The sequence below is a fragment of the Carcharhinus amblyrhynchos genome, unplaced genomic scaffold (assembly GCF_965287045.1).
Source record: "Carcharhinus amblyrhynchos unplaced genomic scaffold, sCarAmb.v2.hapA scaffold_456, whole genome shotgun sequence".
In the NCBI taxonomy this organism is placed as follows: Eukaryota; Metazoa; Chordata; class Chondrichthyes; order Carcharhiniformes; family Carcharhinidae; genus Carcharhinus; species Carcharhinus amblyrhynchos.
This window is the reverse complement of record NW_027650196.1, coordinates 37,851-53,097: the sequence shown is the minus strand read 5'-3', so window position 1 is coordinate 53,097 and position 15,247 is coordinate 37,851. Positions and strand designations below refer to the sequence as shown.

Below are 15,247 nucleotides of genomic sequence, written 5' to 3'. Positions count from 1 at the left end.
AGTAAGTTTGCTGATGACACCAAAGTCGGAGGTGTGGTAGATTGTGAGGAAGGGTGTCATAGTTTGCAGGGAGACTTAGACAGGTTGCAGAGCTGGGCTGAGAGGTGGCGGATGGAGTTTAATGCGGAGAAGTGTGAGGTAATTCACTTTGGTAGGAATAACAGATATGTTGAGTATAGGGCTAACGGGAGGACTTTGAATAGTGTGGATGAGCAGAGGGATCTAGGTGTATGTGTACATAGATCCCTGAAAGTTGGGAATCAAGTAGATAAGGTTGTTAAGAAGGCATACGGTGCCTTGGCGTTTATTGGTAGGGGGATTGAATTCAGGAGTCGCAGCGTCATGTTGCAACTGTACACAACTCTGGTGCGGCCGCACTTGGAGTATTGTGTGCAGTTCTGGTCCCCACATTACAGGAAGGATGTGGAGGCTTTGGAGAGGGTGCAGAGGAGGTTTACCAGGATGTTGCCTGGTATGGAGGGGAGGTCCTATGAGGAGAGACTGAGGGATTTGGGGTTGTTTTCGCTAGAAAGAAGGCGGCTAAGAGGGGATCTTATTGAAACATATAAGATGATTAGAGGTTTAGATAGGGTGGATAGTGATAGCCTTTTTCCTCTGATGGAGAAAGCTAGCACGATGGGGCATGGCTTTAAACTAAGGGGGGGTAGTTATAGGACGGATGTCAGGGGTAGGTTCTTTACCCAGAGGGTGGTGAGGGATTGGAATGCCCTGCCTGCTGCAGTTGTAAATGCGCCTAGTTTGGGGGCGTTTAAGAGATCCGTGGATAGGTTTATGGACGAAAAGGGATTGGTTTAGATTAGTGGGTCATTGTTTTTTAACTGGTCGGCGCAACATCGTGGGCCGAAGGGCCTGTTCTGTGCTGTAATGTTCTATGTTCTATGTTCCTCAGGCTGGAAGCAGGCTGATGGCCCACAGGCTAACAGAGAGAGGTTCCCTGGATCTATATAAATGCAGTATCAATGTGCATGAATGTAAGTGACCACACACCTGCCATGCTGTTGCTCAGCAGCAGCTCAATTCCCTCAGGGATAATGATGGCCAGCGCTGTACCACACAGTAATCCAGCTCCCAGAACAGTTACAAACTTCAGCTTCTCCTACACAGGTTCCGGAGAGAGAACAGGAGAGGGCAACATTATTGCAGCAGCATACACTGACTGTTCAAAAATACACGAAACTGTCCCGCAACAATAACACACACAGACTACTCCCCGCGACAATACAGGCCGACTGCCCCCCGCGACAATAATACACTGACTGCATCCCGCCACAATAATACACACTGACTGCTCCACAATAATACACACTGACTGCTCCACAATAATACACACTGACTGCTCCACAATAATACACACTGACTGCTCCACAATAATACACACTGACTGCTCCACAATAATACACACTGACTGCTCCACAATAATACACACTGACTGCTCCACAATAATACACACTGACTGCTCCCCGCCACAATAATACACACTGACTGCTCCACAATAATACACACTGACTGCTCCCCGCCACAATAATACACACTGACTGCTCCACAATAATACACACTGACTGCTCCACAATAATACACACTGACTGCTCCACAATAATACACACTGACTGCTCCACAATAATACACACTGACTGCTCCACAATAATACACACTGACTGCTCCACAATAATACACACTGACTGCTCCACAATAATACACACTGACTGCTCCACAATAATACACACTGACTGCACCACAATAATACACACTGACTGCTCCACAATAATACACACTGACTGCACCACAATAATACACACTGACTGCTCCACAATAATACACACTGACTGCACCACAATAATACACACTGACTGCTCCACAATAATACACACTGACTGCACCACAATAATACACACTGACTGCTCCACAATAATACACACTGACTGCACCACAATAATACACACTGACTGCTCCACAATAATACACACTGACTGCTCCACAATAATACACACTGACTGCACCACAATAATACACACTGACTGCTCCACAATAATACACAGACTGCTCCACAATAATACACACTGACTGCACCACAATAATACACACTGACTGCACCACAATAATACACACTGACTGCTCCACAATAATACACACTGACTGCACCACAATAATACACACTGACTGCTCCACAATAATACACACTGACTGCTCCACAATAATACACACTGACTGCTCCCCGCCACAATAATACACACTGACTGCACCACAATAATACACACTGACTGCTCCACAATAATACACACTGACTGCTCCACAATAATACACACTGACTGCTCCACAATAATACACACTGACTGCTCCACAATAATACACACTGACTGCTCCACAATAATACACACTGACTGCTCCCCGCCACAATAATACACACTGACTGCTCCACAATAATACACACTGACTGCTCCACAATAATACACACTGACTGCTCCACAATAATACACACTGACTGCTCCACAATAATACACACTGACTGCTCCACAATAATACACACTGACTGCTCCACAATAATACACACTGACTGCTCCACAATAATACACACTGACTGCTCCCCGCCACAATAATACACACTGACTGCTCCACAATAATACACACTGACTGCTCCACAATAATACACACTGACTGCTCCACAAAAATACACACTGACTGCTCCACAATAATACACACTGACTGCTCCACAATAATACACACTGACTGCTCCACAATAATACACACTGACTGCTCCACAATAATACAGACTGACTGCTCCACAATAATACACACTGACTGCTCCACAATAATACAGACTGACTGCTCCACAATAGTACACACTGACTGCTCCACAATAATACACACTGACTGCACCCCGCCACAATAATACACACTGACTGCTCCACAATAATACACACTGACTGCACCACAATAATACACACTGACTGCTCCCCGCCACAATAATACACACTGACTGCTCCACAATAATACACAGACTGCTCCACAATAATACACACTGACTGCTCCACAATAATACACACTGACTGCTCCACAATAATACACACTGACTGCTCCCCGCCACAATAATACACACTGACTGCTCCACAATAATACACACTGACTGCACCACAATAATACACACTGACTGCACCACAATAATACACACTGACTGCTCCACAATAATACACACTGACTGCACCCCGCCACAATAATACACACTGACTGCACCACAATAATACACACTGACTGCTCCACAATAATACACACTGACTGCTCCACAATAATACACACTGACTGCTCCACAATAATACACACTGACTGCTCCACAATAATTCACACTGACTGCTCCACAATAATACACACTGACTGCTCCACAATAATACACACTGACTGCTCCACAATAATACACACAGACTGCTCCACAATAATACACACTGACTGCTCCACAATAATACACACTGACTGCTCCACAATAATACACACTGACTGCTCCACAATAATACACACTGACTGCTCCACAATAATACACACTGACTGCTCCCCGCCACAATAATACACACTGACTGCACCACAATAATACACACTGACTGCACCCTGCCACAATAATACACACTGACTGCTCCACAATAATACACACTGACTGCTCCACAATAATACACACTGACTGCTCCACAATAATACACACTGACTGCTCCACAATAATACACACTGACTGCTCCACAATAATACACACTGACTGCTCCACAATAATACACACTGACTGCTCCACAATAATACACACTGACTGCACCACAATAATACACACTGACTGCTCCACAATAATACACACTGACTGCACCACAATAATACACACTGACTGCTCCACAATAATACACACTGACTGCTCCACAATAATACACACTGACTGCTCCACAATAATACACACTGACTGCACCACAATAATACACACTGACTGCTCCACAATAATACACACTGACTGCTCCACAATAATACACACTGACTGCTCCACAATAATACACACTGACTGCTCCACAATAATACACACTGACTGCTCCCCGCCACAATAATACACACTGACTGCACCACAATAATACACACTGACTGCTCCACAATAATACACACTGACTGCTCCACAATAATACACACTGACTGCTCCACAATAATACACACTGACTGCTCCACAATAATACACACTGACTGCACCACAATAATACACACTGACTGCACCACAATAATACACACTGACGGCTCCACAATAATACACACTGACTGCTCCACAATAATACACACTGACTGCTCCACAATAATACACACTGACTGCTCCCCGCCACAATAATACACACTGACTGCTCCACAATAATACACACTGACTGCTCCACAATAATACACACTGACTGCTCCACAATAATACACACTGACTGCTCCCCGCCACAATAATACACACTGACTGCTCCACAATAATACACACTGACTGCTCCACAATAATACACACTGACAGCTCCACAATAATACACACTGACTGCTCCACAATAATACACACTGACTGCACCACAATAATACACACTGACTGCTCCACAATAATACACACTGACTGCTCCACAATAATACACACTGACTGCTCCACAATAATACACACTGACTGCTCCACAATAATACACACTGACTGCTCCCCGCCACAATAATACACACTGACTGCTCCACAATAATACACACTGACTGCTCCACAATAATACACACTGACTGCTCCACAATAATACACACTGACTGCTCCACAATAATACACACTGACTGCTCCCCGCCACAATAATACACACTGACTGCACCACAATAATACACACTGACTGCTCCACAATAATACACACTGACTGCTCCACAATAATACACACTGACTGCTCCACAATAATACACACTGACTGCTCCACAATAATACACACTGACTGCTCCACAATAATACACACTGACTGCTCCACAATAATACACACTGACTGCTCCACAATAATACACACTGACTGCTCCACAATAATACACACTGACTGCTCCCCGCCACAATAATACACACTGACTCTCCACAATAATACACACTGACTGCTCCACAATAATACACACTGACTGCTCCACAATAATACACACTGACTGCTCCACAATAATACACACTGACTGCTCCACAATAATACACACTGACTGCACCCCGCCACAATAATACACACTGACTGCTCCACAATAATACACACTGACTGCTCCACAATAATACACACTGACTGCACCACAATAATACACACTGACTGCTCCCCGCCACAATAATACACACTGACTGCTCCACAATAATACACACTGACTGCTCCCCGCCACAATAATACACACTGACTGCTCCACAATAATACACACTGACTGCTCCACAATAATACACACTGACTGCACCACAATAATACACACTGACTGCTCCACAATAATACACACTGACTGCTCCACAATAATACACACTGACTGCTCCACAATAATACACACTGACTGCTCCCCGCCACAATAATACACACTGACTGCTCCACAATAATACACACTGACTGCTCCACAATAATACACACTGACTGCTCCACAATAATACACACTGACTGCTCCACAATAATACACACTGACTGCTCCACAATAATACACACTGACTGCTCCACAATAATACACACTGACTGCTCCACAATAATACACACTGACTGCACCCCGCCACAATAATACACACTGACTGCACCACAATAATACACACTGACTGCTCCACAATAATACACACTGACTGCTCCACAATAATACACACTGACTGCTCCACAATAATACAGACTGACTGCTCCACAATAATACACACTGACTGCTCCACAATAATACACACTGACTGCTCCACAATAATACACTCTGACTGCTCCACAATAATACACACTGACTGCTCCACAATAATACACACTGACTGCTCCACAATAATACACACTGACTGCTCCACAATAATACACACTGACTGCTCCACAATAATACACACTGACTGCTCCACAATAATACACACTGACTGCTCCACAATAATACACACTGACTGCTCCACAATAATACACACTGACTGCTCCACAATAATACACACTGACTGCTCCACAATAATACACACTGACTGCACCACAATAATACACACTGACTGCTCCACAATAATACACACTGACTGCTCCACAATAATACACACTGACTGCTCCACAATAATACACACTGACTGCTCCACAATAATACACACTGACTGCTCCACAATAATACACACTGACTGCTCCACTATAATACACACTGACTGCTCCACAATAATACACACTGACTGCTCCCCGCCACAATAATACACACTGACTGCTCCACAATAATACACACTGACTGCTCCCCGCCACAATAATACACACTGACTGCTCCACAATAATACACACTGACTGCTCCACAATAATACACACTGACTGCTCCACAATAATACACACTGACTGCTCCACAATAATACACACTGACTGCTCCACAATAATACACACTGACTGCTCCACAATAATACACACTGACTGCTCCACAATAATACACACTGACTGCTCCACAATAATACACACTGACTGCTCCACAATAATACACACTGACTGCTCCACAATAATACACACTGACTGCTCCCCGCCACAATAATACACACTGACTGCTCCCCGCCACAATAATACACACTGACTGCTCCACAATAATACACACTGACTGCTCCACAATAATACACACTGACTGCTCCCCGCCACAATAATACACACTGACTGCTCCACAATAATACACACTGACTGCTCCACAATAATACACACTGACTGCTCCACAAAAATACACACTGACTGCTCCACAATAATACACACTGACTGCACCACAATAATACACACTGACTGCTCCCCGCCACAATAATACACACTGACTGCTCCACAATAATACACACTGACTGCTCCACAATAATACACACTGACTGCTCCACAATAATACACACTGACTGCTCCACAATAATACACACTGACTGCTCCACAATAATACACACTGACTGCTCCACAATAATACACACTGACTGCTCCACAATAATACACACTGACTGCACCACAATAATACACACTGACTGCTCCACAATAATACACACTGACTGCTCCACAATAATACACACTGACTGCACCACAATAATACACACTGACTGCACCACAATAATACACACTGACTGCTCCACAATAATACACACTGACTGCTCCACAATAATACACACTGACTGCTCCACAATAATACACACTGACTGCTCCACAATAATACACACTGACTGCTCCACAATAATACACACTGACTGCTCCCCGCCACAATAATACACACTGACTGCTCCACAATAATACACACTGACTGCTCCACAATAATACACACTGACTGCTCCACAATAATACACACTGACTGCTCCACAATAATACACACTGACTGCTCCACAATAATACACACTGACTGCTCCCCGCCACAATAATACACACTGACTGCTCCCCGCCACAATAATACACACTGACTGCTCCCGCCACAATAATACACACTGACTGCTCCACAATAATACACACTGACTGCTCCACAATAATACACACTGACTGCTCCCCGCCACAATAATACACACTGACTGCTCCCCGCCACAATAATACACACTGACTGCTCCACAATAATACACACTGACTGCTCCACAATAATACACACTGACTGCTCCCCGCCACAATAATACACACTGACTGCTCCCCGCCACAATAATACACACTGACTGCTCCACAATAATACACACTGACTGCTCCACAATAATACACACTGACTGCTCCCCGCCACAATAATACACACTGACTGCTCCACAATAATACACACTGACTGCTCCACAATAATACACACTGACTGCTCCACAATAATACACACTGACTGCTCCCCGCCACAATAATACGCACTGACTGCTCCACAATAATACACACTGACTGCTCCACAATAATACACACTGACTGCTCCACAATAATACACACTGACTGCTCCACAATAATACACACTGACTGCTCCCCGCCACAATAATACACACTGACTGCACCACAATAATACACACTGACTGCACCACAATAATACACACTGACTGCTCCACAATAATACACACTGACTGCTCCACAATAATACACACTGACTGCTCCACAATAATACACACTGACTGCACCACAATAATACACACTGACTGCTCCACAATAATACACACTGACTGCTCCACAATAATACACACTGACTGCTCCACAATAATACACACTGACTGCTCCACAATAATACACACTGACTGCTCCACAATAATACACACTGACTGCACCACAATAATACACACTGACTGCTCCACAATAATACACACTGACTGCTCCACAATAATACACACTGACTGCTCCACAATAATACACACTGACTGCTCCACAATAATACACACTGACTGCTCCCCGCCACAATAATACACACTGACTGCACCACAATAATACACACTGACTGCTCCACAATAATACACACTGACTGCTCCACAATAATACACACTGACTGCTCCCCGCCACAATAATACACACTGACTGCTCCACAATAATACACACTGACTGCTCCACAATAGTACACACTGACTGCACCACAATAATACACACTGACTGCTCCCCGCCACAATAATACACACTGACTGCTCCCCGCCACAATAATACACACTGACTGCTCCACAATAATACACACTGACTGCTCCACAATAATACACACTGACTGCTCCCCGCCACAATAATACACACTGACTGCACCACAATAATACACACTGACTGCTCCACAATAATACACACTGACTGCTCCACAATAATACACACTGACTGCTCCACAATAATACACACTGACTGCACCACAATAATACACACTGACTGCACCACAATAATACACACTGACTGCTCCACAATAATACACACTGACTGCACCACAATAATACACACTGACTGCTCCACAATAATACACACTGACTGCTCCCCGCCACAATAATACACACTGACTGCTCCACAATAATACACACTGACTGCTCCACAATAATACACACTGACTGCTCCACAATAATACCACACTGACTGCACCACAATAATACACCTGACTGCTCCCACAATAATACACACTGACTGCTCCACAATAATACACACTGACTGCCCACAATAATACACACTGACTGCTCCACAATAATACACACTGACTGCTCCACAATAATACACACTGACTGCTCCACAATAATACACACTGACTGCTCCACAATAATACACACTGACTGCTCCACAATAATACACACTGACTGCTCCACAATAATACACACTGACTGCTCCACAATAATACACACTGACTGCTCCACAATAATACACACTGACTGCTCCACAATAATACACACTGACTGCTCCACAATAATACACACTGACTGCTCCACAATAATACACACTGACTGCTCCACAATAATACACACTGACTGCTCCACAATAATACACACTGACTGCTCCACAATAATACACACTGACTGCTCCACAAATAATACACACTGACTGCTCCACAATAATAACACACTGACTGCTCCACAATAATACACACTGACTGCTCCACAATAATACACACTGACTGCTCCACAATAATACACACTGACTGCTCCACAATAATACACACTGACTGCTCCACAATAATACACACTGACTGCTCCACAATAATACACACTGACTGCTCCCACAATAATACACACTGACTGTCCGCCACAATAATACACACTGACTGCTCCACAATAATACACACTGACTGCTCCACAATAATACACACTGACTGCTCCACAATAATACACACTGACTGCTCCACAATAATACACACTGACTGCTCCACAATAATACACACTGACTGCTCCACAATAATACACACTGACTGCTCCACAATAATACACACTGACTGCTCCACAATAATACACACTGACTGCTCCACAATAATACCCACTGACTGCTCCACAATAATACACACTGACTGCTCCACAATAATACACACTGACTGCTCCACAATAATACACACTGACTGCACCCCACCACAATAATACACACTGACTGCTCCACAATAATACACACTGACTGCTCCACAATAATACACACTGACTGCTCCACAATAATACACACTGACTGCTCCACAATAATACACACTGACTGCTCCACAATAATACACACTGACTGCTCCACAATAATACACACTGACTGCTCCACAATAATACACACTGACTGCTCCACAATAATACACACTGACTGCTCCACAATAATACACACTGACTGCTCCACAATAATACACACTGACTGCTCCACAATAATACACACTGACTGCACCACAATAATACACACTGACTGCTCCACAATAATACACACTGACTGCTCCACAATAATACACACTGACTGCTCCACAATAATACACACTGACTGCTCCACAATAATACACACTGACTGCTCCACAATAATACACACTGACTGCTCCACAATAATACACACTGACTGCTCCACAATAATACACACTGACTGCTCCACAATAATACACACTGACTGCTCCACAATAATACACACTGACTGCTCCCCGCCACAATAATACACACTGACTGCACCACAATAATACACACTGACTGCTCCACAATAATACACACTGACTGCTCCACAATAATACACACTGACTGCTCCACAATAATACACACTGACTGCTCCACAATAATACACACTGACTGCTCCACAATAATACACACTGACTGCTCCACAATAATACACACTGACTGCTCCACAATAATACACACTGACTGCTCCACAATAATACACACTGACTGCTCCACAATAATACACACTGACTGCTCCCCGCCACAATAATACACACTGACTGCTCCACAATAATACACACTGACTGCTCCACAATAATACACACTGACTGCTCCACAACAATACACACTGACTGCTCCACAATAATACACACTGACTGCTCCACAATAATACACACTGACTGCTCCACAATAATACACACTGACTGCACCACAATAATACACACTGACTGCTCCACAATAATACACACTGACTGCTCCACAATAATACACACTGACTGCTCCACAATAATACACACTGACTGCTCCACAATAATACACACTGACTGCTCCCCGCCACAATAATACACACTGACTGCACCACAATAATACACACTGACTGCTCCAGAATAATACACACTGACTGCTCCACAATAATACAGACTGACTGCTCCACAATAATACACACTGACTGCTCCACAATAATACACACTGACTGCTCCACAATAATACACACTGACTGCTCCACAATAATACACACTGACTGCTCCACAATAATACAGACTGACTGCTCCACAATAATACACACTGACTGCTCCACAACAATACACACTGACTGCTCCACAATAATACACACTGACTGCTCCACAATAATACACACTGACTGCACCACAATAATACACACTGACTGCTCCACAAAAATACACACTGACTGCTCCACAATAATACACACTGACTGCACCACAATAATACACACTGACTGCTCCCCGCCACAATAATACACACTGACTGCTCCACAATAATACACACTGACTGCTCCACAATAATACACACTGACTGCTCCACAATAATACACACTGACTGCTCCACAATAATACACACTGACTGCTCCACAATAATACACACTGACTGCTCCACAATAATACACACTGACTGCACCACAATAATACACACTGACTGCTCCACAATAATACACACTGACTGCTCCACAATAATACACACTGACTGCTCCACAATAATACACACTGACTGCTCCCCGCCACAATAATACACACTGACTGCTCCACAATAATACACACTGACTGCTCCACAATAATACACACTGACTGCTCCACAATAATACACACTGACTGCTCCACAATAATACACACTGACTGCTCCACAATAATACACACTGACTGCTCCACAATAATACACACTGACTGCTCCACAATAATACACACTGACTGCTCCACAATAATACACACTGACTGCTCCCCGCCACAATAATACACACTGACTGCTCCACAATAATACACACTGACTGCTCCACAATAATACACACTGACTGCTCCACAATAATACACACTGACTGCTCCACAATAATACACACTGACTGCTCCACAATAATACACACTGACTGCTCCACAATAATACACACTGACTGCTCCCGCCACAATAATACACACTGACTGCTCCCCGCCACAATAATACACACTGACTGCTCCCCGCCACAATAATACACACTGACTGCTCCACAATAATACACACTGACTGCTCCACAATAATACACACTGACTGCTCCCCGCCACAATAATACACACTGACTGCTCCCCGCCACAATAATACACACTGACTGCTCCACAATAATACACACTGACTGCTCCACAATAATACACACTGACTGCTCCCCGCCACAATAATACACACTGACTGCTCCCCGCCACAATAATACACACTGACTGCTCCACAATAATACACACTGACTGCTCCACAATAATACACACTGACTGCTCCCCGCCACAATAATACACACTGACTGCTCCACAATAATACACACTGACTGCTCCACAATAATACACACTGACTGCTCCACAATAATACACACTGACTGCTCCCCGCCACAATAATACACACTGACTGCTCCACAATAATACACACTGACTGCTCCACAATAATACACACTGACTGCTCCACAATAATACACACTGACTGCTCCACAATAATACACACTGACTGCTCCCCGCCACAATAATACACACTGACTGCACCACAATAATACACACTGACTGCTCCACAATAATACACACTGACTGCTCCACAATAATACACACTGACTGCTCCACAATAATACACACTGACTGCACCACAATAATACACACTGACTGCTCCACAATAATACACACTGACTGCTCCACAATAATACACACTGACTGCTCCACAATAATACACACTGACTGCTCCACAATAATACACACTGACTGCTCCACAATAATACACACTGACTGCACCACAATAATACACACTGACTGCTCCACAATAATACACACTGACTGCTCCACAATAATACACACTGACTGCTCCACAATAATACACACTGACTGCTCCACAATAATACACACTGACTGCTCCCCCACAATAATACACACTGACTGCTCCCCGCCACAATAATACACACTGACTGCTCCACAATAATACACACTGACTGCTCCACAATAGTACACACTGACTGCACCACAATAATACACACTGACTGCTCCCCGCCACAATAATACACACTGACTGCTCCCCGCCACAATAATACACACTGACTGCTCCACAATAATACACACTGACTGCTCCACAATAATACACACTGACTGCTCCACAATAATACACACTGACTGCTCCCCGCCACAATAATACACACTGACTGCACCACAATAATACACACTGACTGCTCCCCGCCACAATAATACACACTGACTGCACCACAATAATACACACTGACTGCTCCACAATAATACACACTGACTGCTCCACAATAATACACACTGACTGCTCCACAATAATACACACTGACTGCACCACAATAATACACACTGACTGCACCACAATAATACACACTGACTGCTCCACAATAATACACACTGACTGCACCACAATAATACACACTGACTGCTCCACAATAATACACACTGACTGCTCCCCGCCACAATAATACACACTGACTGCTCCACAATAATACACACTGACTGCTCCACAATAATACACACTGACTGCTCCACAATAATACACACTGACTGCTCCACAATAATACACACTGACTGCTCCACAATAATACACACTGACTGCACCACAATAATACACACTGACTGCTCCACAATAATACACACTGACTGCTCCACAATAATACACACTGACTGCTCCACAATAATACACACTGACTGCTCCCCGCCACAATAATACACACTGACTGCTCCACAATAATACACACTGACTGCTCCACAATAATACACACTGACTGCTCCACAATAATACACACTGACTGCTCCCCGCCACAATAATACACACTGACTGCTCCACAATAATACACACTGACTGCTCCCCGCCACAATAATACACACTGACTGCTCCACAATAATACACACTGACTGCTCCACAATAATACACACTGACTGCTCCACAATAATACACACTGACTGCTCCACAATAATACACACTGACTGCTCCACAATAATACACACTGACTGCTCCACAATAATACACACTGACTGCTCCACAATAATACACACTGACTGCTCCACAATAATACACACTGACTGCACCCCGCCACAATAATACACACTGACTGCACCACAATAATACACACTGACTGCTCCACAATAATACACACTGACTGCTCCACAATAATACACACTGACTGCTCCACAATAATACACACTGACTGCTCCACAATAATACACACTGACTGCTCCACAATAATACACACTGACTGCTCCACAATAATACACACTGACTGCTCCACAATAATACACACTGACTGCTCCACAATAATACACACTGACTGCTCCACAATAATACACACTGACTGCTCCACAATAATACACACTGACTGCTCCACAATAATACACACTGACTGCTCCACAATAATACACACTGACTGCTCCACAATAATACACACTGACTGCTCCACAATAATACACACTGACTGCTCCACAATAATACACACTGACTGCTCCACAATAATACACACTGACTGCTCCACAATAATACACACTGACTGCACCACAATAATACACACTGACTGCTCCACAATAATACACACTGACTGCTCCACAATAATACACACTGACTGCTCCACAATAATACACACTGACTGCTCCACAATAATACACACTGACTGCTCCACAATAATACACACTGACTGCTCCACAATAATACACACTGACTGCTCCACAATAATACACACTGACTGCTCCCCGCCACAATAATACACACTGACTGCTCCACAATAATACACACTGACTGCTCCCCGCCACAATAATACACACTGACTGCTCCACAATAATACACACTGACTGCTCCACAATAATACACACTGACTGCTCCACAATAATACACACTGACTGCTCCACA

At 43.7% G+C, this 15,247-nt stretch overlaps 1 protein-coding gene across 2 annotated transcripts in view; it reads right to left on the bottom strand.

Annotated features, from left to right (window-relative positions):
- Window positions 1-15,247, bottom strand: part of LOC145339424 (zinc transporter ZIP9-like) — a 52,067-nt gene that overhangs the window by 24,030 nt on the left and 12,790 nt on the right. For both annotated transcript variants that reach the window (XM_080183881.1, XM_080183883.1), the window contains exon 2: window positions 1,009-1,117. In XM_080183881.1, the coding sequence (XP_080040007.1) occupies window positions 1,009-1,117 (109 nt within the window). The remainder of the gene's footprint in view (window positions 1-1,008; window positions 1,118-15,247) is intronic.